Genomic DNA, 24179 nt, shown 5'->3' on the forward strand with positions numbered 1-24179 from the left:
AAAACAGAAAAACAAAAGAATGTTAATATATATAATACTATTAAATTGAAGTGTTTAGCGGTGTACACATTGTACATTCTTATTGGTGGACGTAAAGAGTGGCAGTCCGAACCTCCAATCAGCGAACCCCAGAGGGCGGGACTTCCGCTGAGAAAAAATGGAATGAGCGGAAACCGCTGCAGAAACCAACCGCCTTTCCTCACCTACTGTATCGAACCAGGACTGTCTGTCGGCCTGAAAAACGGACCGCGGGCAAACACAAACAAGCAGAACGAGGAGCGGTGCATAGAGGGACGACAAGATGCCGCACAACTTCCGGCCCGGGGATCTTGTCTTTGCTAAAATGAAGGGATATCCCCACTGGCCGGCCCGGGTAAGAGCAGCGGGGGAGCTCGCGCAAGGCTCGCGCTGCATCCAGCGCACACACCCCCACCAGCCCCACTGTGTCCAGCTTTACCTCAGTGCCTGGCGATTTACGAAACATATGTTTGCAGACAAACATGTGCTATCTATTACTTTAGAGCCTAGGCATCTTAATAGATGTATTTGTATCATATTTATTACCTTAGTCATGAATGTATGAGGCTAGCTGGCTGGCTAACTTGTTTGCTGGAGGTCGCGTGAACAAAGTCCTGTGTGTTTTTGCATTTTATTCTTTGGGAATCGTCTTTAGCTGCACAATGGGATAATATGAATAATTACTTTATTTAGACTTTAGACTTTTACATTGTATTTACATGGCCCAGTCACATGTAAAATGTAATTCGGGGGGGTGGGGGGGTTGAGTGTCATGTTTACACATTGAGATACTTTCCTGCCCCCATTTAAAGTGACCCACCCGGTCCAAAGTGGAAAACTCATTTATACATGTGTTTAATTATTGTAAAACTTCAATTTCAATGTAGATATATTGCTGAAGAACATGTATTCACCTTATTGTAATACTTTGACTGTATTTGTCTTCCAGATTGAAGATGTTGCAGAAGGAGCTGTCAAACCACCACCTAATAAGATCCCCATTTTTTTCTTCGGGACTCATGAAACGTACGTATTCCTGGATTTGAATGGGTATCTGGACGTTAATGATGATAAATAGATGCATGTTACTTTAGATCAGGGGTCTCCAAACTCGGTCCTGGGGGGCCGCTGTCCTGCAGATTTGAGCTCCAACCCCAAACAAACACACCTGAACCAGCTAATAAGTGTCTTATTAGGCCCTAGTTAGACACTGATTAGCTGGTTCAGGTGTGTTTGTTTGGGGTTGGAGCTCAAATCTGCAGGACAGTGGCCCTCCAGGACCGAGTTTGGAGACCCCTGCTTTAGATCATGGCTGCCCAATCCTGTTCCCGGAGATCTACATTTGACCTTCCAATCCTGATCAAACACAACTTCAGGAGCTCTTGATAAATACAGACAGGTGTGTTGGATCTGAAGGTATGTAGATCTCCAGGAATAGGATTGGGCACCCTTGCGTCAGATCTTTAGATTGCTTTCTATTTCTGTTTATTAATGTTTATTAATAATTGCAGTACTTTTTTAACAAGTATGGTGGGACCTTGCCTGTCTAAACTGCCATGGAATAACAAATTAAAATTCATCTGACCCCACAAGTCAACAGGTGGCACTAGAACAGTGTTTCCCAACTTTTTTTTTTTGCCACTGCACAGTTTTAATAAGTAGAGATATCCCACATCACACCACTAAATAACAAACATGGATTGCTTCAAATGGCATATTAATACTAGATTATATTAAAAGTAGAACTTGCATTTAAGGTGGAACTTGAACTGCGCCCCATTTTTTGAGAATTCTTTGAAAACGACATACCCAAATGAAAATGTCTGCAGCTCTTAAACCCTATGGTCTATATTCATAAATCTGGTCTTATTTTAAACTAGACACTTGAAATGTTGCTACCCAAGAGTCATAATAACTCAAAGTAATATGGGAACAGAGTAATATACATGTAAGTGACTCACATTTTTTTTTTTTTTTACTTTGGGAAAAAAATATTATAATTTAATGTTAAGAGCCTGAAAATAACTTAAATATAAAACTGAATGTCTAATCATGTCATGATTCAAATATGAGGATGATTCTCTCAGTAATGTCTTTTATGTCAAGAAAAGCCTAGGCATCCTTTCAAAAAGGCCATTTATTTCAGAACATTTGCTATTGTAAAGAGTAGTTTTTCATTCAAATAAATCTGCAATAAACTGCTAATTATAATGGATAAACAGTTACTGAAAAACTAAAGCAACTATTTACAGAGATTACAAAGTGTAAAAAACTCATTTAGCTGATGGGAAGCGTCAGTAAGAGTCTGCGCGCTCCACTGCAGTTGCGCCATTGAGAGCGCGCCGACTGCGCACAAACAGTATTCACCAAAGCCTACTTACGTAAACTGCGCAAGATAATGCCTTTTGATTGGTTACTAAGTCCATCAATCAAACCTTTGTTGGAAAGGCATTGGCTGGGCACCGAGTGCCTTTATCCAACGAAAACCATGGGCGCAATGATTGACAGCTCACCAAGCCTGTAAGGCGCTTCCTCTATATGATGCATCCCAGGAGAGTCTCTGATTGAAGGAGAGAGACGAGGGTTGAACCATTTCACGTGGGAGAGACTGTTCTAGCAGGGGGAGTTTGCCAGAAAAGGATTAGAATCGATATTTCATTGAAAATGGACATGAATGATTACGCTAACTCAAAACTCTCTTGCAAACAACGGAGGATTTTTTGTTTTTCCCTATTTTTTCGTTGTTTTGGATTAAAAAGTGGGATGCATTTTGAAGAGTGGACTCTTACACAGAGATGTATGCGGGTGTTTATTGGATTCGTCCGATCTGATCCGAACGACAGGAGATGAAAGATGAGTATCGCTAATATTATGCTAATGTTTACATGGCCGGTCCTTTAGCGTTTCATTTAACCCTTTCCTCTCTGGTTTATTTATTGCAAAAACAAGTTCAGAATATGAATCTTGAGTGTTTTAGCTTTCAAATGATGCATAGTTTGTGATAGTTGATTGAATATTTTGTATAAAACAAAAGTAAATAAAAGTACACACACGCCCACTCACGTCAACCGCCCCGCCCACGATCCGATGCGGGTTAACAAGTTAAAGGCACAATATGTAAGATTTTTTTATTAAATTATCCAAAAACCACTAGAACAATGTTACAGCTTTTGTTGACTTGTGTACTTATATTATCCCAAATGTTTCCAAGAATGTTTAAATCCAGAGAAATAAGCAATTTTAATCAGGACACAGACTGTGTCTGTGCGTCGCCTATCAATGACATCATACCCACATTACCCTCAATTTCTGGTTTTATTTTGTAGAAACCATGAAACGCCAAATACTCTTTAATATATTGTTTTATTAGACAAGGAAACAACAGTTTGGAGGCATTCATCGACAGAAAACTCGACAGAAAACACAGTTAGTCTTATTGTTTAAATCTCGTTTTCTTGATTTACCACGATTACCATGTTTTACCATGCCTAATATTGATCTAGCTCACTGCAGTGTACAACAAGTGTCTCATAGTAGCCACAGAGCGAACTCACAGAGTAGCATAACATTAACGTAACTTTCAACACTAAAATGTATGTCGTATGATAAAACAGAGCTGCGTTAAAAATGAGCCTTTATAGACATAGTGTTTCTTGAGTAAAGTAAATGCTGTACTTATTCAATCATCAGTTGTTTGTTTACTTTTGCGCAAACAATTGGTTGATTAACCTAAACCTTGCTTACTTAAGGTGTGATGGTTCCAAAAACGAGTACGGGAGTAAGTTCAGCCAACTCAGAGTATATTCCCAGTTAACTCACAAGACATTCTCAACAGAGTGACGAATCGATGATTCACCATGGAAACAGACGCTAAGAAAAAGTGCGCCATTCTACTTCCTCTTCTTCTTTTGTTTAATGGCGACTTACGTAACCTACTTAGTGCACATCGCCACCTATTTGGTGGTTGTGCAATCATCTTTTCGTTTAATAAGTAATCTTTATAAAAAAATGTGTTTGTTTGAAGCTAATTAATTGAATGCAGATCCATGTGTGAGATGACAATAAAATGAATAAATATATTTTAATTGAATCAACATTTTTATTTTTAGAATTAATGTATAATATTGTATATTATATAACTGAAACAAATTTGGTTATATTAATAACTATATTCATTATATAAAACACATCTGAATACCTCTTAAGCAAACTAACCCAAACTAATCCACTAACTTACTCTTAAACATACCCGGGTATGTCACATAACCTGCTTTCTGGAATACCCCCCAGAAATCTATCTCCACTTCATGATGATAAAGGCGGGGTTATGAGGTTTGACTGACAGTTTGAGGAGCCAATGGAGTTATGTGGTTTAGTCACAATCTCTTTTAAATGCTTTTCATTGGTTACATGTTTTAAAAACCCACATACAGATGTAAAGGATGATCAATTGCATTGATATTTTAAAAATAAAATAAAACAAAAATGAAGAAATCTAGAGATACAAGTTCTCTGCCCGTCAGCGACGATAAATTCTTATTCTTTGTTTATTTATTTATTTTTAACTTGATCATTTTCCGTCGCACACCTGACATACCTGTCAGTGTTCGGGAAACTCTGCACTAGAAGAACCTTTTTGGTTCTGACCTTATCTGGTTTCCTTTTTATATGTTAAAGGTGGCATGAAATGAAAATACTCTCTATTGTATAAATGCACATTATAGATCTTATTGTAAACAGCTCATCTGTGCACTTAACCTTTTTTACACAATGTTTTGACCTCGTACTGTTTAATCAAAATGTCATAATTCAATCTTCCAGTAAAATTACAGACTTCTCTCTGGTGACAAATGCAGGATTCCCACGCTACATATTCTGAAAACCACTCAGATGTACATCACAATACGAAAGATCTGTCTCTACTTCCATTTCATTTCGACTCTTAAATGTATTTATAATTCTGATTTCAGCTCTTTTTTTCTTCTTCTTTCTTTCAGAGCATTCCTTGCACCCAAGGACCTTTTTGCGTATGAAAAGTACCAAGACCGATATGGGAAGCCCAACAAAAGGAAAGGGTTCAATGAAGGCTTGTGGGAAATCCAAAACAATCCTCATGCCTCCTATACCACACCTGCAGTAAGACGTCATTTCTACAACCAAAATCTGTTGTTTCATGAAACTAAATGCCGATTTGTCACATCATGCTTGTATTTGTTTAGGCTGCATCATCATCAGAGAGCGAGGACAACCAACCTGCTGCGGGAAGTGATGCGGAAGAGGAAGAGGAAGCAGTGGTACCAACGAAAGCTGAAACGGGAAGTGATGATTCTGACTCTGGGAGTGAGGATCAAAAGAAGGCGCCAGTGAAGCGGAAAGCTCCTGCTGCAAAGGTATGAAACGAGCCAACATGATCGCTTATTGTGTAAATCAGCAGTTTATCCTCATTTTCATCTGTTCTGTCATTTTTATCTTTTCTCCTGCAGTATTATGCGTTATACTTTCAGGTGCTTTGAATTTCTCCTTTCAAAGCTCTTAATGTCATAGTTTTAGTTAGTCACAATGTTAAACTCTTTCCTCGCCAGCGTTTTTAAATAAATCTTTGGCCATTTTCACAATTTCATCGACTCCAGAATATTTTGTTGCATGAATATCTGACCATGCAATAAATCAAAAGGAAGAACAGATCTTCTTCTTTTTATTCTAGCTTCATGCATTCTTTTTTTTTATCAACACTTGAATGTGAGTAAGTTTCATTAAAAAGAAAACATTTTGAGCAAATAATTGAGAAAATCGACTACGCCGGATTCAGATGATCAAAACATAAACGGAGTTGATTGAGTTCAGCAACACCCTAATGGTTGCACGGCCTTATAGCTCATCCTGGTTCGACATTTCATTCCGTAACATTGGGCAGTTTTGATTTATATGCTGTTTAATGTCGCTAGGGCTGGACAAAAAAAAATAAAAAAAAATTCGATTAATGTTTTTTTTTTTTTTTAAATGTAGTCGATTTAAAACCATAAAAATGTGAATGCTTGCCTTTCATTATGATCATTGTATTAAACTTGAGCGTTCACTTAAGCACGTACGTTAGCCATTATAGACATATTCAAATCAACAATAAAGTCAATAGACAGCGCAGGGCTAATAATCCAAACCTAATAGCTTATATTATAAACCGATTTCCTCAAATAAAAGTTAGTCCCCATAAATCGGCGCGTTAAGGTATTGTTGTTCATTACCACGGCAACTACTTTTGTCCAGGTATGAACGCACTTCTCGTGTATGACAAGTAACTGCACACATGACGGTTGGCAAAATCCCATGAAAAGCTTGTCGTGTACTGAAAATTGCTGAAAATCGTCCAATATCCTTTATAGAATAAATATATCAAAATATCCATAAAAAACAAATTGTATAAAATACATCTGATACATTTTTTAGAATAAATTTGCATCAAAATTGTATTGTATTTAACATAATTGTATGCATTTGAAATATAGGTTCTGTTTTAATATACCCAGGTGTACCTAAAATAAAAAGTTTAATATACAGTTTTGTGGCTATTAATTTCTTTTTAATTACCCACTTGTAAACTTATGTTCACTGTTCTTTTTTATAAATATAGTATTTGTATTAAATCTATATTCATTGAGTTGAATCGAGAATCGAAATCAAATCGATTTGAGAGCTTGCGAATCGAATTGGAACATATGAATCGATACCCAGCCCTAATGATCGAGTTATTTTACATATACATCTGCTTTGCTAACTCATTTTTCTGCTTTTTCGTCGCATGTCTTTTGCTCAGGAGATTCTGTACTCTTTCAGAAGACGTGTAATAGCGCCCCCTGCTGTATAACAGTGAAAACACAAAGCTGGAAAATGTCCGTCAATGGCGGGGAAGCGTTGTCTCAGTGGGGAAAGAGTTAATAGTGTTTAATAGTAGAGTGTTAGTGATTGTAGAGGAGTCAGTGTATTGCAAGTAGGTTTTATTTAAGCATTAGTTTTTCTTTTATGAATGTAGTCACAGCTAAAGCCCAAAGTATACATGTTTTACATTTACGCTAGGGTTTGCGTACAGTGCAATTAGTTTCTAGCTGCACATACTCTGTCTGCTCACTTTGTACATGCGCTTTGAATTATTTTGCTCTAATTCGTTTTTCCACAAAGTCGTAAACGAAACAACAAACTACTGGAGACGCAACAACAATAAACACCCACATTTGATAAGCACTAAATACATGCAACTCTAGTTTAAAGGCTTATTTACACCTGGTCACTTCATACGTTTTGTCTGATCGGAAGTCACCTTTATTTATATAGCGCTTTATATAGATGGTTTCAAAGAAGCTTTACTGTGATAACAGGAAAATTATGTATTTTGGCTGTTGTTCAGCTGAAGTCATTTCACCTCCAGGTGACCAGGTGTAAATGCTTTCGAGACCGATTTAAATCTGATCACTCAAAGCACCTTAGGAGGTGGCCTGAGATGCATTCCAGGCGAAACTACACAAGTGAAAATGCATCTGGTTGTTGGAGCCACATCTGTAAATTGTACTCAGAATGGTAAATGAACGTGTTAGTAGCCAGACATGACAGCGCCACCACAACATGCATTGGCCACAGAGGAGTAGATGACAATCTCTTAAGCAAAATACCGCAAATTAAACTGAAAGTTTGGCATCGCATCCTGTAGCTCAACACAGTCATCTTCATTAAAAGTAGTAAGACTAAATGATCTTACTAGTGCTGATGCCACTCTCTCTCCTATTGCGTTTTTTGATCTTGAATAAATAAAATGCAGCTCATATCTGTTGCTTTCATTGACGTGAACTGGTTGAAGCACTGTAATTGAAGATTGGATTTATATTCGTTTGGCCGAGACACATTTATGTGGCCAAGTGAAAATGGAACAGTTTTAACAAATTGTTAAATCTATCCGATCAGTAAGAATGCATGAATGACCAGGTATAAACAAGAGCACAGACATTTTTCACTAATACCTTTTGGAGAAAAATAGCTTGTATAATGAGTATGTGTCAAGCGCCTGTGTTCATAATGGCTAACAAACGGAGTATTCTTTGAAAGGCTGTGCATTTCGCTGTTAACGTCAAAACTGAAGTATACTTTGGGCTTAAAGGACATAGTTGGGCAAAACATCCAATGGAGTACCTGCTTTATACTTAGAGTAAAACCCAACTGACCTAAAAAAGTTTTGATGCTTGAAAGCTTCATTTCAGCTCAATACTTTGTAATTGTATGGACAAGATGTATAAAAAATAGATTTAATACAGAAAAACTAAACTTTGCAGAAGCCACCAGTGAAGAGAACACGGGCATCATCCAGTGATCGAGATGGAGAGGAGAGTGGATCTCCCTCAGAACCGGAACCATCACCCAGCTCTGACTCTGACTCCGGCAAAAACAGCGACCAGGTATTCTTGTCTGGAATTGTGCTGGGTCAGGAATTTGTTCAAACACTCCATTATTGCACAAAAAAGCAATTAAAATCTATTAATAAGTTACTAATGTGTACCACAGGACTTCACACCGCAGAAGGAGTCAGGCGGTCGAGGTGGCAAAAAGCCAGCTGGCAAAGGCAGGAGGAAGGTGAGAAGACCTCATTGACATTGGCAATCTATAATTACATACTTGCTTGATGTTACACTGTTTTTGTATGTTCTTAGAAGGCATCATCAGGCTCTGATTCAGACTCTGGCTCCCAGTCAGATCAAAAGGCCGCCAAGAGCGATTCAGAAGACGATAAGCCACGGCCGGCCGTCTCTGGATCCGAATCGCAGTCTGGATCCAAATCCGATTCCGATTCTGAACCTCCTCCTGTAAAGAAAGCCCCACAAGGGCGCAAGAAAGGTGAGAACGCATTGCAACGTGAACCCAGCTCATATTATAATTAGTTTTAATGGTTGAGTAGTTGCGTTGAATAGCAATACAGTGGATGGAAACTTTACCTGAGACAGTTGTCCTCAGCACTCGGATATCGGGAATCCTAGACAAATACATCAGAATACTAAAGGACACTTCTTTTTGTGTCATTTTCCAAGCGGAGAAACCTCCACCAAAGCCACGAGGAAGGAAACCCAAACCAGCTCCAGAAAGGGCTCCCTCCTCTTCATCAGATAGTGACAGGTGAGTTTGGTTTCTTTTACTTTCTAGCATTTTTTACATATACATTTACACTAATAGTGTTAATACTATTGTTTTGTGTTATAAATTTGTTCAATATGACAATTTTTCACCCTCTTTTGGACCTTTAGTTCCTGTTCATGCCAACATAAAATTTAAACAAAAAAAAATGCAAAATCTCTTTCTGATAGTAGAAAATTACATTTTGTTTTTACACAAAAACAGATACCAGTTAACGGACACAAAAGCCAGTTTAAGGCCCCGTCCACACAGAGACGCGTTTAGCTGTATACGTTAAAATTTTGCACGGATCTGGTGTTTTGGGAGCATGAAACCGATATTTTTTTGAAACCGGGTCCCAGAGTGGATAAATCTGAAAACGACACCCTTGCGTTTTCGTGTGTACAGCAAATCCGTATATTCTGTGAAACGGTGATGTCATCACACCACGTCTTGCACGGGAAAGACTAGAAAGGGATACAACTACGGGCACTGGGCATGCGCACATCATTATTAGGTCATTTGATTACTGTATTTGCATTATTGTAAGGCCGTGTGTCTACCAAAGCGTTTATTCACGTGGCTGGCTGGCTTATTCAATTGTTTTCAATGGGATTGTCGCATTTGTAGAACGACATGAGTGTAACAAGGCGCTGAGCACTCAGCGTTTTTTACTGGTCGCCGAGAGTTGAAGAATGTTCAACTTTGAGTAAAACGCAGCACTCATCACTGTCACTTTTCACCCAGCTGTCCAATCAGAGTGGAGGAGGGACAAATACAACACCGACTAACCGCATAAAACAACGAGCATAATAACGGAACAAAATAATTTAAAACAAGAGCAAATACTTTACATTGTATCTGCATTTTTATATAGAATCAATAAAGTCATACTGTTTCTTTAAGACTACGTATAATATGTCAAAAAGGCTGTTTTTGCACTTTATTTGCGTTAAATTGTTCATTTTACGTATGAAAAATTAATAGAAACATCTTCAGACTAACATGTCCGATTTTAATGTGTTGTCAAAAACAATTCGCATGATCTACAAAGAACATCCAAATATTCTGTGAATTGTAGAAACACATGGTTGGTGATTGAGTTTGTCTTTTTTTTTTTTTCGCAAAGTGATAGCGGGACGGACCGCGTCAGCGAGTGGAAAAAGAGAGACGAGGAGCGGCGGAAGGAACTGGAGGAGCGAAGAAAGAAGGAGGAGGCAGAAGAGCTCCGTCGGCTCAGGGAGCGAGAGAAAGAGGAGGAAGAAAAAAGGAAAAAAGATAAAGAGACCAAGGCCAGGAGAGGAAGCAGTAGTGGTAGCAGCAGCAGCAGCAGCAGCTCGGATGATGAAGTGGATGATCACCCTCTCAAAAAATCCAAGAAACCTCCGCCTCCCCCCATCCCTGCTCCATCAGACTCCGACTCTCCACCTCCCTCAGAGGCCAGTCACCAGAACTTTCTCAACTCTTTCTACTAGTGTCGTTTTCTCAAAATGTTAACTGTGTTGGGGTTGTTGTTTCCTCTCTAGGTGAAAAAATCGGCCAAGCGTCAAGACAGCCAGAAAGGGCGGCAAAAGAAAGAGAAGGAGGTAAAAGAGAAAAAGGAGAGACCGAACAAAGAAAAGAAGCCACAGAGATCAGAGGAGAAACACAAAACCAGGTATGTATTTGGATTGTTCGTATAGCAACACTCTAACAAAACTCTTTCAAATAAACTGTGCAGTATTTATTTTAGTATTATTTTTTTCTATTATTTTTCTTTTTTTTTTTTCATTTTAATTTGAGTAATTTGATGTGCTTTTGTCATTTTTATTTAGCTTTAATTTATTTTTATTTCAGTAATGTATGTAACAACACTGCTTCCCACTAGGTCTAAGCCCGAGAAGCCGAAACGGAGATCGGTGCGTCCACCTGAGAAGAAAGTTGAGAAGAAAAAAGGTCACATGAAAAGTTCTCGTGGCGGTTCAGTCCTTTTTGAGTAAATTTTATGGTCAATCAGACTTTAACTATCGTTTATATCGCCCTGTATGATTTCAGAACCCTCACCTGAAGAGAAACTACAGAAGCTCCACACAGACATCAAGTTTGCACTGAAGGTTGACAACCCAGTAAGTAGTGATGTCATCAGCCTACCCATTCTGCTTTGTTGAAAATGACCTTTTGAATTTCATGGGGATCAGTAGTCACTTTCACACAGGAAAGCCTTTAAAATTACCGGAAACATTACTCCGGCAATTTTACAGCAAAAGTAACCATGTTTAGTATTCACACGAGCAATGGTTCTGGTCAATCACGCTCTTTTAGGATTTTCAGTCAATCAGTTGATTCAAATGCTTCTTTCACTTCATTCTGTTCATTTGAATCACTCTACAGCTGTCCCTGAACACTTTTTATTATTAGTAGTGAAACAAATAGTTAGATTTTGCTGTTTATTACTGTTATTTTTGAACAGGATTTATTTATTTTTAGAATATAACATTAGGGTAACATTAGAATATAACCTAATGGAAACGTTAGAGGGCAATGTTAGGGGACCGTTATAAAATAAAGTTAGGGAAACGTTAGAGGATAATGTTAGGGGAACGTTAGAGGATCATTTTAGGGGATCCATAGAATATAACGTTAGGTGAATGTTACAATAATGTACTACAAACCAAAAAAGTAACATTCTTTTTCATTAAGATCTTTCCTGACTAACCAAAAACAAACCTTTAAAAAAACAAAAGCTGTTTGCTGAGTTACAAGCTGTAATTATGTATACGTAATTGCGGTAATTACGGCATGGCTTGAACGCACCTACGGACAAACATGATCTAGAACAGCTAAAAACTGATGAAAAGAAGATAAAAACATCATCTTGCACCAACATAAATTGGTAACACTTTACAATAAGGATCATTAGCATGAACTAATAATGAACTGCAGCTATATAGCATTTATTTATCTTTGTTAATGTTAATTTCAACATTTAGTAATGCATTATTAAAATCTTGCTAACATTAGTTAATGCACTATGAACAGCTGTATTTTTATTAACTAACATTAACAAAGATTAACTAATGTTGAACAGAGGTGTTGTTCATGGTTAGTTCATGTTAACTTGTACAACCTTATTGTAAAGTGTTACCCATAAATTAGAATGTGGCATTCTGAGGGTCAGACAGTATTTTATCTTTTGTCTTACTGGTGTGTCAGTGTTATTTAAAGAAATGGTTATTTTGTGTTAAACCACATAGCTTGTCATTTAATTATTTAAGATATGCTGTGATTTGAAATTTGAACATGGATTTTACATGTATACGCAGACGTTTCATGGAATGTTAGGTCATGAATATTTGCCTCAAATTTATTGGTAGAAATGTGCATGAACACCATTGTTTTTGTTGTTGTTGTTTTTTTAAGATATTACACTTTCAAATAGGTTTGAACTATTTGATTTGATTATATATAGGTTTAATTTATTTTTGATTAATTATTAATTTACACTTAATTTTAGCTCCGTAATAACCAGGGCTGATTTCTGTTCACATGGGACCCTCTAAATGGACAAAATGCTGAGAAATGTAGACATTATATTTCTAGCAAAAGCTTTAAGTGCCGTGATGTGTGAGTCCCCTGGTATAATTCTGCTTTCTTTCAATCTGTAGGACATTGAGAAGTGTCTGCAGGCCTTGGATGAGCTCGGTGCGGTACAAGTGACCACTCACATCTTGCAGAAGAACGCTGATGTTATTGCCACACTCAAAAAGGTACATGCACTTACAGGAAACATGTAAAGTCAATGTGAATTTCCATTTGCAATCCGTTTCACTATTTAAAGGTGCATTATGTAATATTGACAGCTGGCGGTTGAAATGGGTACTGCAGTCCAAATTCAAAATATTGGAGAGTTGTTGTTCTGCCAACTGGTAACCCGGGGTGTCGAAATACTATTGGGTAAACTGGAAGTGGGCGGGATCACAAATCAAATCAAATCAAAAACAGACATTTCGAAACGGAACACACATTTCAAAGTAGAATAACTGACTATTTTATTGAGTACATTTTATTGAAATAATAATAATTAAATAATGATTAGATAGAATTCCCATCATAAAACTTGCACACTTCTGACTATCTTTTTGTCTTTTAGATTCGCCGGTACAAAGCAAGTAGTGCAGTGATGGAGAAGGCCACCGCAGTCTACAATAAACTAAAGCTCCAGTTCATTGGCAAGATTGAGACAGGTAAACCAAAACTGGACGAAAAGAACCAAGAAAGCAATGAGCAAGACACACAAAACACAGGTAAACTGTGAAACTGCAAAGTTTTCACATTATTTCAAGCACTTTAACAAGTTTTAAAATGTGCTCTCTGCTTGCACATTGTTTCTTTCTCCCAGACGACTCCAAACCAGTGAACGGAGAATCAGAAAGCGAGAGAAAAGACGTTTCTGAATCCGAAAGCAAGCCTGATCCCACAGACCATGAGAAGCAGGATGAGAACAAATCCCCAAACGGCATCAGGTGAAAAGCGGCCACCTTTCCTTCTGTTTTTATTATTAGTTTATACACATAAACAGCAACATAACACTAAAGAAAATGTGTGAGTTACGATGTACAAAGCAATTCACTGCTTAATCAAACACTGCACCTTTTAAATCTGACGACGCAAAATAACGCGTCAGTTCGGCTAATGTATGTTTATGTCGATGGATTCGAAATTCTGGCTTCCCCTAATTTAAATATAGTTGAGAAAAAAATCTTGCAGCATAATCTTGATTTCAAGCAATTTCAATTGAATTTCTACCCTGCACATTCAATCCTCAATCACATGGGCACAGCACACTACTTACTGCAGGGCTTTTGAGGCCCCTGCATGCAATTCAGCGTCAATGCTCCAGTCTTCAGCATCACATGATCCTTCAGAAATCATTCTAATATGCTGATTTATTATCAGGGTTGGAAACAGATGCTGCTTAATATTTTATAAGTTTTTTCAGGATTCTTTGATGAATGAAGAGTTAAAAAATAATGGCATTTATTTAAAATAGATTTTTGTAACAAAATACACTACCATTCAAGAAAGTAATACTTTTATTCAGCAAGGATGTGTTAAATTGATAAAAAGTGATTAATAAAGATTTATATTGTTAGAAAATATTTCTATTTTGAATAAATGCTCTTCTTTTTAACTTTATTCATCAATGAATTCTGAAAAAAGTATCACAGATTCCAAAAATATTTTAAGCAGCACAACTGTTTCCGACATTATTGATAATACATCAGCATATTAGAATGATTTCTGAAGGATCCTGAGATACTGAAATAAATAACATACATAATTGCTGCAATAAAATATTTTTTACATATTTACTAAATTAGAAGTAATTGGAAAATATATCAATATGCAAAAAAGAAACATGGTACAACATGTCTGCTTATTTCCAAACAAAATGTTTAAATTTATGTTTGTATATGATACAGTTTGTATACATTTTCCCATTAAATCCCATAAATTCCTGTTAAGTTTCCAAATTGGAATATTTACAAAATTCCCCAGATTAAGTTGCCATGGAAAGTTTCTGGAAAGCTTCCGCCCCTTTTGCAACCCTAGTAAGCACTGTGACTGAACTCCCTGAAATGCCTTGATTGCAGTCTTGAGTTTTCTTCCAGGAATGAACATGTAACAATATTCCTCATTTCCCGCCCAAAGCATGCACAAAAAAGGGGCGAGGCCTGGTTGAGTTGCCTTAAGCCTTGTTTATACTCGGCGCGTCCGCACAGGGTGCGGCAAAAATGACGTCAACGCGGAGTAGGCGGCAGTGTGCGTTGAGTGCGCGAGACCCCATTTCACGTGCCGGTGTGCAGCACATTTTTTTGTAACTTTTCGCGCCGCTCCGCATCCAAAAATGCACGAGTTCGAGGCGAATCTAGCCGAGCATGACGTCCCAGCACAGCGGCACCCATTTTGCACATTTACAAAATGAGCCTACAAAAGCATAAGCCCGTTTAATAAAGAAAAGTTCACGAAACTAAATGAAAGTGTTTAGTGAAATTAGGAAACCTTTAAGAAATCGTTAATTTAGTTGTATAAGTTACATGTGTAGGCTACATACATTTTGTTCTCATGTCACAAGTAATACTAAGGTTTATTTTGATCTGTTTTACGTGATTCTTTTCTAGTGTGGTTTTCGGTGAAGTGTAGGCTACTAAAATAAATATCGTCACCTGTGTGTGTACATTCTTCTACTTCTGTTTTCTGATGGTTATAGAACTATTACTCCGAGTCGCCCTCTGTCGTTTCAAAGAATAGCACAACGGCGAGCGTGTCAAGTATAAATGCCTCGACAGTTTGGGGAGGAGCGGGCGCAGTCAGCGGAGCCAGACGAAATTATAAACAAGGCTTGCGGTTATGGAAAGGGGTGTGACATTTCCAAAACGCTCTCGAAGTGGTTGACCAATCACAGCACACTGCTCCAGCTGACCAATCAGAGCACATTGCACTTTTCGCAAGGAGGGGCTTACCGACAGACTAATGTGGCGTTCACACCAGACGCGATTCGCGCGAATAATTTGCGCTGATCGCGCAAAGGGGGACGCTTGTACATTTTGAGTTTACTTGCGCGTGACATTCACTGCACAACTGACGTGAATTCGCGTCATGGGCAGGGCTTCCGCCAGCAGCTCGTCTCGTTTAGAAATGGCTGACATGGGCTGTGTTTACATGTCTTTTTTGTTAAAATCTACTGTTAATGTGTGACAAAACGTAGTTTTAAGACTTTTTCAGTCGATAATGTAGTTGTTTAAAGCTCAAATCTGTGGTTTATTTATATAAAGAGTGCCTATTTGAACATTTTATCTGGCGTTTTCGGAGTTGTGAGCTCCAGCGGACAGCGGCGTTCAGCGCTCGTCAAAGCCGTCGAGGGCAACCTTTCGGCAAGTCCTTCTGCCGCTGGCTCTGTCTCTGTGGTGTGTCTCGAGCTATAATTCGTCTTGTAACGGCCGATCTTTGGTCTGATGGATCTATAATTTGTTCCCTGGCAAATCGTTTAGGCTGAGGGCATGAGGCTGAGGCTGAGGGGAAGTTTCATTACTTTATATTTTTAGGCTATAACTGTACGTTGCAGTTGTAACGTTAGCCTACCAGCACTGACTTTGAATGTTTGACTGAATTGTTTGCTTTATTTCATGTATAGCTTGTTATACATTACTTATACTTTTGTATTATTGATCATACATAAACTTGCATTTAACAAAAAGAGACTGGGTTGTGTTTCATGTCATTTGATGTTATCACAGTGATAATCATATTGTCTGAACCAGATATTAATATACAGATTTTCTCTTCATTGTTGTCACTACTAGAGCAAGCTCCTGATTGGTTAACGCGGCGCGAAATATCCGCCAAAGTTCAGATTTTTCAACTTGAGCGATTCGCGTGAATCGCGCGTTCAAAACGCTCAATTCGCGTCCTTCGCGCCACCTCAATCGCGCCGCAGAATGCCATTTCGCGTCTCTGCATTGACTTAACATGTAAATCACTCGCGCGAATCGCGTCCGGTGTGAACGCACCATAAGAAGACCAGATTATTCCCAACTGGTGGAATGACCTGCCTATCTCAATTTGTGCGGCCGAGTCTGTAGCCATTTTCAAAAAACACCTAAAGACACATCTCTTCCAGCAGCACCTGACCAATCAAGAATAGCACTTATCATTCTATTCATTTTCTGTCTGTCTAATTTATTTATATATTAAAAAAAAGTCCTGTGTTCTGTGTTAGATTAACTGAGACTTGTTACAGCACTTGCATATTGTTGCCCTTGACTGCTCTAGTTGCTTCTTTTGCTCTCATTTGTAAGTCGCTTTGGATTAAAGCGTCTGCTAAATGACTAAATGTTATGTAAATGTAAAGAAGAGAGGTGCAGAAACAGTGTCAAATATGTGAAAATAAGGTGTTTTTTGAACATTCAAGCATGAAGACCTATTGTAAAATGGCATGTATAGCCTATTTAATGTAAATACATGCTGATGAATGTTTTATTTGTCTTTCAGGCCTAGTCCAGATGACCCAACAGAGCAGCAAACACTCACACCTGACTCCACAGAGCCTGATCCGACAGCAGACACGGACATAAAAGAGGACAGCAGAGCACAGGACGAGCAGCTGTCTTCCGAGAGCTGAACTGCCTCCGTCTCTTTTATGCTCGCAAACACACTTTGGCTTTCTTCATTCATTTGTGTTACTTTTTGTCAGCCCACCTTTGTGACCTACATGAGTTTTTCGTGTTGTACATAAAACGTGATATGAACATTATTAGCACTTTTGAATCGAGACGTCATGAGGCAAACAAGCGCCTTAATCTAAGTGTTCGATGTGGATGATTCTGCACTAACCACATTTGGATAGTCGAGGGGGGAACGTTTTATTTCAGAACCACACTGACGTCTGGGGAGGGGGGGAGGAGGGAACACCAAACCCCAAATGTATTTGAAGACTGTGCTTGTACTATGTAGCTGCTTTTTATCAGTAAACTTTTTTTCCTTTTGTTTTTTATGAAAAAAAGGAAAATGTTTAAAAAAAAAAATGAAAGAAAAGCAGTCTGGTTTTGTGTTGATCAACACCCACTACAAGAGATCATGACCTTTCATCATCATCATCATCATTAGTGCACAAATCTACATCTGATCTGTCTGGTATGGATTTTGATAACTCTGCCTATGGACTTTTACTAAATTCTGTAGACATACCCTTTGTTATCCATTGTTTGGTCCTCTAATAATCACAACTTACATCTGCATAGGTTGACCCCAATAATGCTATTCTTTTTTTGGATGTCATAAAACATGCTTATATAAATATGTTTCTAGTGCTATGTAACTTGGTCCAAGCTTTTTTTAGTATCCGTGAAGGATTAAATAAAAAATTCCGCATGATGGCCAACAATGTTGTTATAAGGATATTCACTGGACATGTTTGGAATAGGATGCTAACACACTCAGCCTAGTGCATACTACACAGTATAGACGGTATATTTAAGTCCTAGTAGGAGTAGTGTGGAACAATGCGGTTCCAAACATACCCATTATAATAATATTAATATAATTATGTAATATGTTCGCTGGTGTTACTTAAAAATGTGGAAAATTATATTAATATTTTTAATTATAATTATTGTAAGTTAAATAGAGTACGTAATGTAAATCACCAGCTCAGTAACATTTTAATTACTTGTTTTATTCTGTACGAAATTAATAAATCCCTTGGCATTCGGGAAACACGTTCGGTCCTTGAATAAACAAAGGCTTTGATTGGTCCACTGGGCGCTGACGTCATTCCAACACAAACCCCTAGACGCGTCGCGTTCGCCTGTTAATGCATTTATTTAATTCAAAGTGTAACTTAATATAACGAAAATAGAAGAGAATACAAATCATCCCAAATGAAGAATACTGCGTTATTTGGTGATATATATTTTTTTAGATAGTATTTTTTGTTTGTTTGTTTAAGCACTTCAGTCTTCATAAACGCTCTAGGAAGTAAGGATTTTCTATAAGCTGATTAGAATTAACTTATATACAATATGTCTAAGATTATTGTAAAATTAATACAATGATAGCATGCCTCCAGTAAACATTCTCCACAACATCACGACGGAAATGGGAAAATCCGAATAACTGTCACGCAGGGAAGCGTCAAGTGCGTCGCGTCGCGCGCTGGCAGTGTGGATGGGGTTTGTCAGTCAGGTGATCGGTCCGCCATTTTGTCAGCCATTTCCTAGACTGGTCCGCTGCAGATCAGCACTTACAGAAAGAGCAAAACCCCTCCTGCACAGGCCGCTGTTCGGGACTGAATGAGAGACTAGCGCTCTTGCGGGCCGGTCAGTACTCAGATAAAGCCCGTGTTCGCGGTTTGGTCCGGTAGGACAGGAGGGAAATCATCATGGCTCTGAAGATCGTGAAGGGGAGCATCGATCGGATGTTCGATAAAAACCTGCAGGATTTAGTACGTGGCATTAGGAACCATAAGGAAGATGAGGTGAGACACTTGTATCAGCTTATTTCATTCTATATTGTTAAAATCAGAATTGGATGTTTTTGTAAATATGAATAAAACGCAGCTGGTATAAATGAATCAAGTTGATCTCGTATCAGTGATCTCAAATCACCTGATTTCAGGTGAGCTAACCGGCTATAACCTGACAAATGTACTTAGATAACAAACTATATATATATATTAAACACAATACATGGTTATTTCAGTGAATTAATAACCCTTGTGTGGCAGGTGACAGCTGTTAATGTTGTAAGAACAGTCTGTCATCGTTTTGTTTATCATGGATGAGGCCAGTTAGCATTGCTAACGGTTAAGACACTTGTATAAATATATTCTGCAAAATAAATACAAATTTGATTCTATCTTGTTTTTTGTGTAATTATGCATGTGATAAACCGATTCGGTGCGCTAAAAGACACATGTTAATTCAATATAGCTTGCATCACTTATGTGTGTCATGAGATTGGCCGTGTCACGAAACCTAGTGAGCAGCCTATCTAGGAGACAGCTTTTTTTTGTGGGCATCATGAGCGCATTCTGTTCGAACTCCCCTACGATGTTCGATTCAAAGATTCGAACGCGAGTGATGCCTGTGATGTTCGAACACCCTGTTCGAATCGATTGTTCGAACACGCAGTAATGCCGATAATTCTGCCATTTATACGTTCAAATGCACATATGATGCCCGAATATTTGTTTCAAATGCTCCTACATTTATAATATGCTCTGTTTTCTTGCCAAACGATTGAACTTGCATACAATGTGTCAGATTTGAATGTTCTGATGTGCCTATAATGCCCTCAAATGTTCGATTTGAGTGTTTGAACACGCCGTAATGCTGATAATTCTTCCATTTATACGTTCAAATGCACCTATGATGCCCAAATGTTTGGTTTTTAAACTTAAAATTTGGTTTTAATTTGTTGTTAAACGTTTGAACTTGCGTACAATGTGTTAGATTGGAACGTTCCGATGTGCCACAAATGTTCGATTAGAAAAAGAACTGGAAGTGCAACTCGCGCTGCCGACCTTCGGTCAGCATGCGATCGTGAATTAATTTCTCTTTCACGGATTATTGCGCTCGAATGGTCAAAAAATGCCAAAGTATCCATGCAAACAGTCACAGTGTGTCTAAGTGAAACGTAAACAGTTATGAAAGAAATCGGGAGTGTTCCAATGTATTGTATACGGGCGTCAGGTCTTAAAGAGACTGAGGCCTAATAAACCTGTCTGTGTGATTAATGTTAATCAAACAACACAAGAAAAGAGAAAATCTCCCGCTGATTGACTGAATAACTTTAATATATTTTTTAAGAATCAGTGTATAGTTAATATATAGTGAAGACTAAAGTAAGTAAGTGTTCGTGCTGCCTTAAAATTAAGTTTTGTCAACTTGAAATGTGAAGTTTTACTAAGTGACAACTTGGATAGTTGACTAAAGTTGACTAAACTTAAACTTTAAGGCAGCACCGAACACTTATATTTTAAAATTGAAACGACAACAAAAAATGTACAGTGTATGCAATGCTTTTTGTCACAATTGATTATTTTATTTCTTTATTGAATGCTGTTGTTAATGTTAAATAGACCCACATTAGCCTACATGACAATTTTAAAGCACTGTTTATTTCATTTGTATTATATTTGTCTTGTCATACAGTGTATGTTTTATTTATATTTACATGTCATATTTGTCTATGTGTTGTCAATATGTTTGTCATATTGATTGTAATCTGCATCTTTGCTTATTTGAAAGATAAAATACTTTTAAATATATTTATATAAAATGACTCGTATTGTGAAATAAGATCCTGGTCATATCACCTATGCCTATGCCAACCTGTTTTATAATGTAAAATGTATTTATAAAACAATTAAGTTTTAGTCAGGTATCGTATCGTATCGTGACAACACTAGTTCAGATGACGGCCAAAATTAACCCCCCCCCCCAAAAAAAAAAAGTTTGATTTTAAATGTTCGAACGGGCTCATGATCCCCCGAATATATTCGATTCAAATTTGTCTGAGATGCCCAAAAATGTTGTCTAGATGGGCAGCGGACTAGATATTGAGACGCAGCCGTCGTCTTGGATATGAAATCACATCTGTCAGTTTCACCAGAGCGTCAGGGATGAGAATCACTGGTTTCCAATTATTCATTTTGTGTTCATCTGTGTTTGAAATAAAGATGAAATGATTTGTGGAAGTAGGCCTCAGGCTGCCTGGTAACCTATAATGACAAAGCTGAATTTTCTTTTGCAATATGCTCCATCCTCGCCCCTCCCTCTGGGGAAAAAAAAGGAACAAGATGGTGCTAAACAGAGCATTTATAATCACAAATAGGGCTTCCCTGCTTTTACTTCATTATGGCATCAGAATTGTTCCCTTTTTGGGAGATTCATATTGATTTTAGTCACCGGTTTGCCTTTCCAGCAGACATCAGATCCGTTGTTTACGTGTTATGAAATGTAATAAACCTAGTAAACGCAGAACACTGAAGTCATGTGTTTCTGATGTGCCGTAGACGGTGAAACCTTCTTGAACAACCAGCATTGTCCGATGTGGCCTTGAGTCTGTGGCAAAAAATGTCGAATCATGATCGCACCCACTCGTCTATAAAGATGGCAAGCTTTCCTAAGCTATCACTAAAATATCTCAAACTTTTGTATTGGGTATTTAATTATTCTTGCTATTGGTTACCTTAGCCGTCATCTAATGCTCACGTGAAGTTAATCTTTAAAATCACTATTCATTTTGATTAACATGTTAAATGTAATATTTGTAAAATCTGAAAGAAATTCATACTGTACATAATGATGCCTAAATTTACTTTTAAAATTATATATTTTATTAAATATTTTTTATTTCTTCTATAACGTCAAGTAAATAGAGTAAAAAAAGTTGCTTGTCTGGAATTTTTTTTTTTTAATGTTGTAAATCTAATTTATAATTATATTTCTGAATATTGCAACTTTGACATATTTAAATCTGTATAATTGTGACATTTACCACAAGGGCTTTTTTACCTTTTATACATGGCTTTTTTCACTAATCTTACTATGCCTCATCTTTCAGTTTAAATTCTTAAATTTGATCAATACATTTCATTAGAATAATACGACACTATAGGTCTGTTACCAATCAAATTAAATAATTTACTCTGAAAAATGACAACTGCGTTAAATACAAACAAGAAATGTCATTTTAAACACGACACTAAACCGCCAGTAGGTGGCACCAGGTGACTTCTTAATGAGTGAGTCATTGAGTCATTCATTCAGGCGGTTCGAAACGACTGATTCATTCAAGAAATGAAGCATTTGTTTATGAATGAGTCATTGAAACTTTGACTCAACCGATTCGTTCAAAACGCTGAATCATTCAGTAACGAAAACACGGTTGAGTGTGTTGAGATGCGCTACAGTTCTGCGATCTTTGTTTGGAACTATAACTGTTGTATATAATTGAACTATTGTTTATTGGGCCGTGTGTATGTTATAAGTAGTTAGTTGGCACCTCATTACATTGACTTTAAAACATGATCACAAACATCTTTAAAACTTGCTTTAGCATTCCAGTTCTATTCTCCTGGCCCCGTTTAATCTGCAAACATCTGGAGTCGGGTATCAGCAAGGCTTCTTCAATGTAACCTGTACCGGTGTACCTAGATATTGTGTCTGTTACCTGGCCAACAGAGGACAGTGCTGTGAAATATTCATAGCCTCCTGAATGAACTGTCAGACTGTGCGTATGTGTGTTCACTGGTCTGTTTGCTCTCTGCCTGTGGTTTCATGTGAGACCTCTATATTTGTTTTCCATGAGAGGTGGGTGTACTTAGCCAAGGCACTGACTTTGGTATACCTAAATGGTATTTTTGGACACCATAGCTGCGCTTGAGCCAAATAATTCTGATAAAGGCGTGTTTGAATATTCGAGTCAAATCATTTTGTGGCATATTTGAATGTGCTGGAAGTGCTTGATGAAGGAAGGTTTTCCTCAAACTGTGCTCTCTTGTTTGCCTGAGTAGGACATTGAGTTCGTCTTCGTACTTGACTGATGGTTTGCTGAGCTGGTCAAATCCAACTCTTGGCTAACTAACAAATATTTCAGTCATGGCAATGGGCTGAAATTACCCATAATGCATGATTCATTAGAACTGAATGAGGATGGGACAAGGAACATCTTCTGGAGAACATTCTATTCCCCTATGGTTTTTTTCTTACAGGGATGAAATTACCCATGGTGCATCATTCATGACGATTTGACAACTAGTTTCCCTCTAGAGTTTCATTTTTACTGGGTCGAAATTAGCTTTAACTCTTTCTCCACCAGTGTTTTTTAATTTTTTTTTTAATTCTTTCCACGCCAGCGTTTTTGAAAAGTTGCTATTCGCCGCCAGCATTTTTTCACACAAGTTTTATGGCCTCCAGAATATTTTGTTGTATGAATATCTGAATATGCAATGTTAAAAGAAAGAAACCCCGTTTTATTCTAGCTTCATGCATTCCTTTTTTATGAACACTAAAAATGGGTGTGTCGTAAAAAAAAAAAAAAAAAAAAAGCAACATTGAGCAAAAAAGCTGAGAAAATTGTTTTGTCTAATGATGATCTGGCTTGTTTCTGCTTCTTCCTCGCCTGTGTTTTCATTTGGAGATTCTGTAGTCTCTCAGAAGATGTGTAACAGCGCCCCCTATCATATAACAGTGAAAACACGGAAAGCCGGAAATTTCCGTCAGTCGCAGGGGAAACTTTTTTGTGGCCAGCGACCACCAGCATTTGATCATTTTCATAAAAATGTCATGTTTTGTTTTATTCTAGCTTGGTTTCATAAAAAAAGAGCAATTGTCTGTCTCAGTTGGTGGTAATTACCCATAATGCATCATTCATAAGAATTGCATGAAGATTTGACAGGAAAACCTTCTGGAGAACCTTCGTTTACCTATAAGTGGAACCCATAATGCACTAGGGGTGGGTGGGCGATA

At 37.7% G+C, this 24179-nt stretch overlaps 2 protein-coding genes across 6 annotated transcripts in view; both read left to right on the forward strand.

Moving 5' to 3' along the window:
* Window positions 1–134: 134 nt before the first annotated feature.
* Window positions 135–18084, forward strand: hdgfl2 (HDGF like 2). 2 transcript variants are annotated; one of them, XM_079807442.1, is made up of 16 exons: window positions 135–373; window positions 968–1044; window positions 5016–5154; window positions 5238–5408; window positions 8334–8456; window positions 8563–8631; window positions 8709–8892; window positions 9084–9168; window positions 10295–10604; window positions 10692–10822; window positions 11033–11100; window positions 11200–11270; window positions 12810–12911; window positions 13295–13388; window positions 13544–13667; window positions 17197–18084. In XM_079807442.1, the coding sequence occupies exons 1-16, from the start codon at window positions 302–304 to the stop codon at window positions 17324–17326; spliced, it is 1950 nt and encodes a 649-aa protein (XP_079663568.1). In that variant the 5' UTR covers window positions 135–301; the 3' UTR covers window positions 17327–18084. The 2 variants fall into 2 exon arrangements, with proteins under 2 accessions (XP_079663568.1, XP_079663567.1); XM_079807441.1 differs by having other exon boundaries at window positions 13295–13448; window positions 17197–18078.
* Window positions 18085–18863: 779 nt separating this feature from the next.
* The window catches only part of ap3d1 (adaptor related protein complex 3 subunit delta 1), a 49700-nt gene continuing 44384 nt past the window's right edge, over window positions 18864–24179 (forward strand). For all 4 annotated transcript variants that reach the window (XM_079807435.1, XM_079807436.1, XM_079807433.1 and 1 more), the window contains exon 1: window positions 18864–19180. In XM_079807435.1, coding sequence (XP_079663561.1) covers window positions 19085–19180 — 96 coding nt within the window. In that variant the 5' untranslated portion in view covers window positions 18864–19084. The remainder of the gene's footprint in view (window positions 19181–24179) is intronic.

This window comes from Gobio gobio, assembly GCF_949357685.1.
Source record: "Gobio gobio genome assembly, chromosome: 24".
NCBI lineage: Eukaryota > Metazoa > Chordata > Actinopteri > Cypriniformes > Gobionidae > Gobio > Gobio gobio.

Coding starts and splice junctions, on each gene's coding strand:
- hdgfl2 (XM_079807441.1), top strand. CDS start 302: ATGCCGCACAACTTCCGGCCCGGGGATCTTGTCTTTGCTAAAATGAAG. Junction 5,155..5,237: donor CCTCCTATACCACACCTGCA/GTAAGACGTCAT, acceptor GTATTTGTTTAG/GCTGCATCATCATCAGAGAG. Junction 13,668..17,196: donor AAATCCCCAAACGGCATCAG/GTGAAAAGCGGC, acceptor TTTGTCTTTCAG/GCCTAGTCCAGATGACCCAA.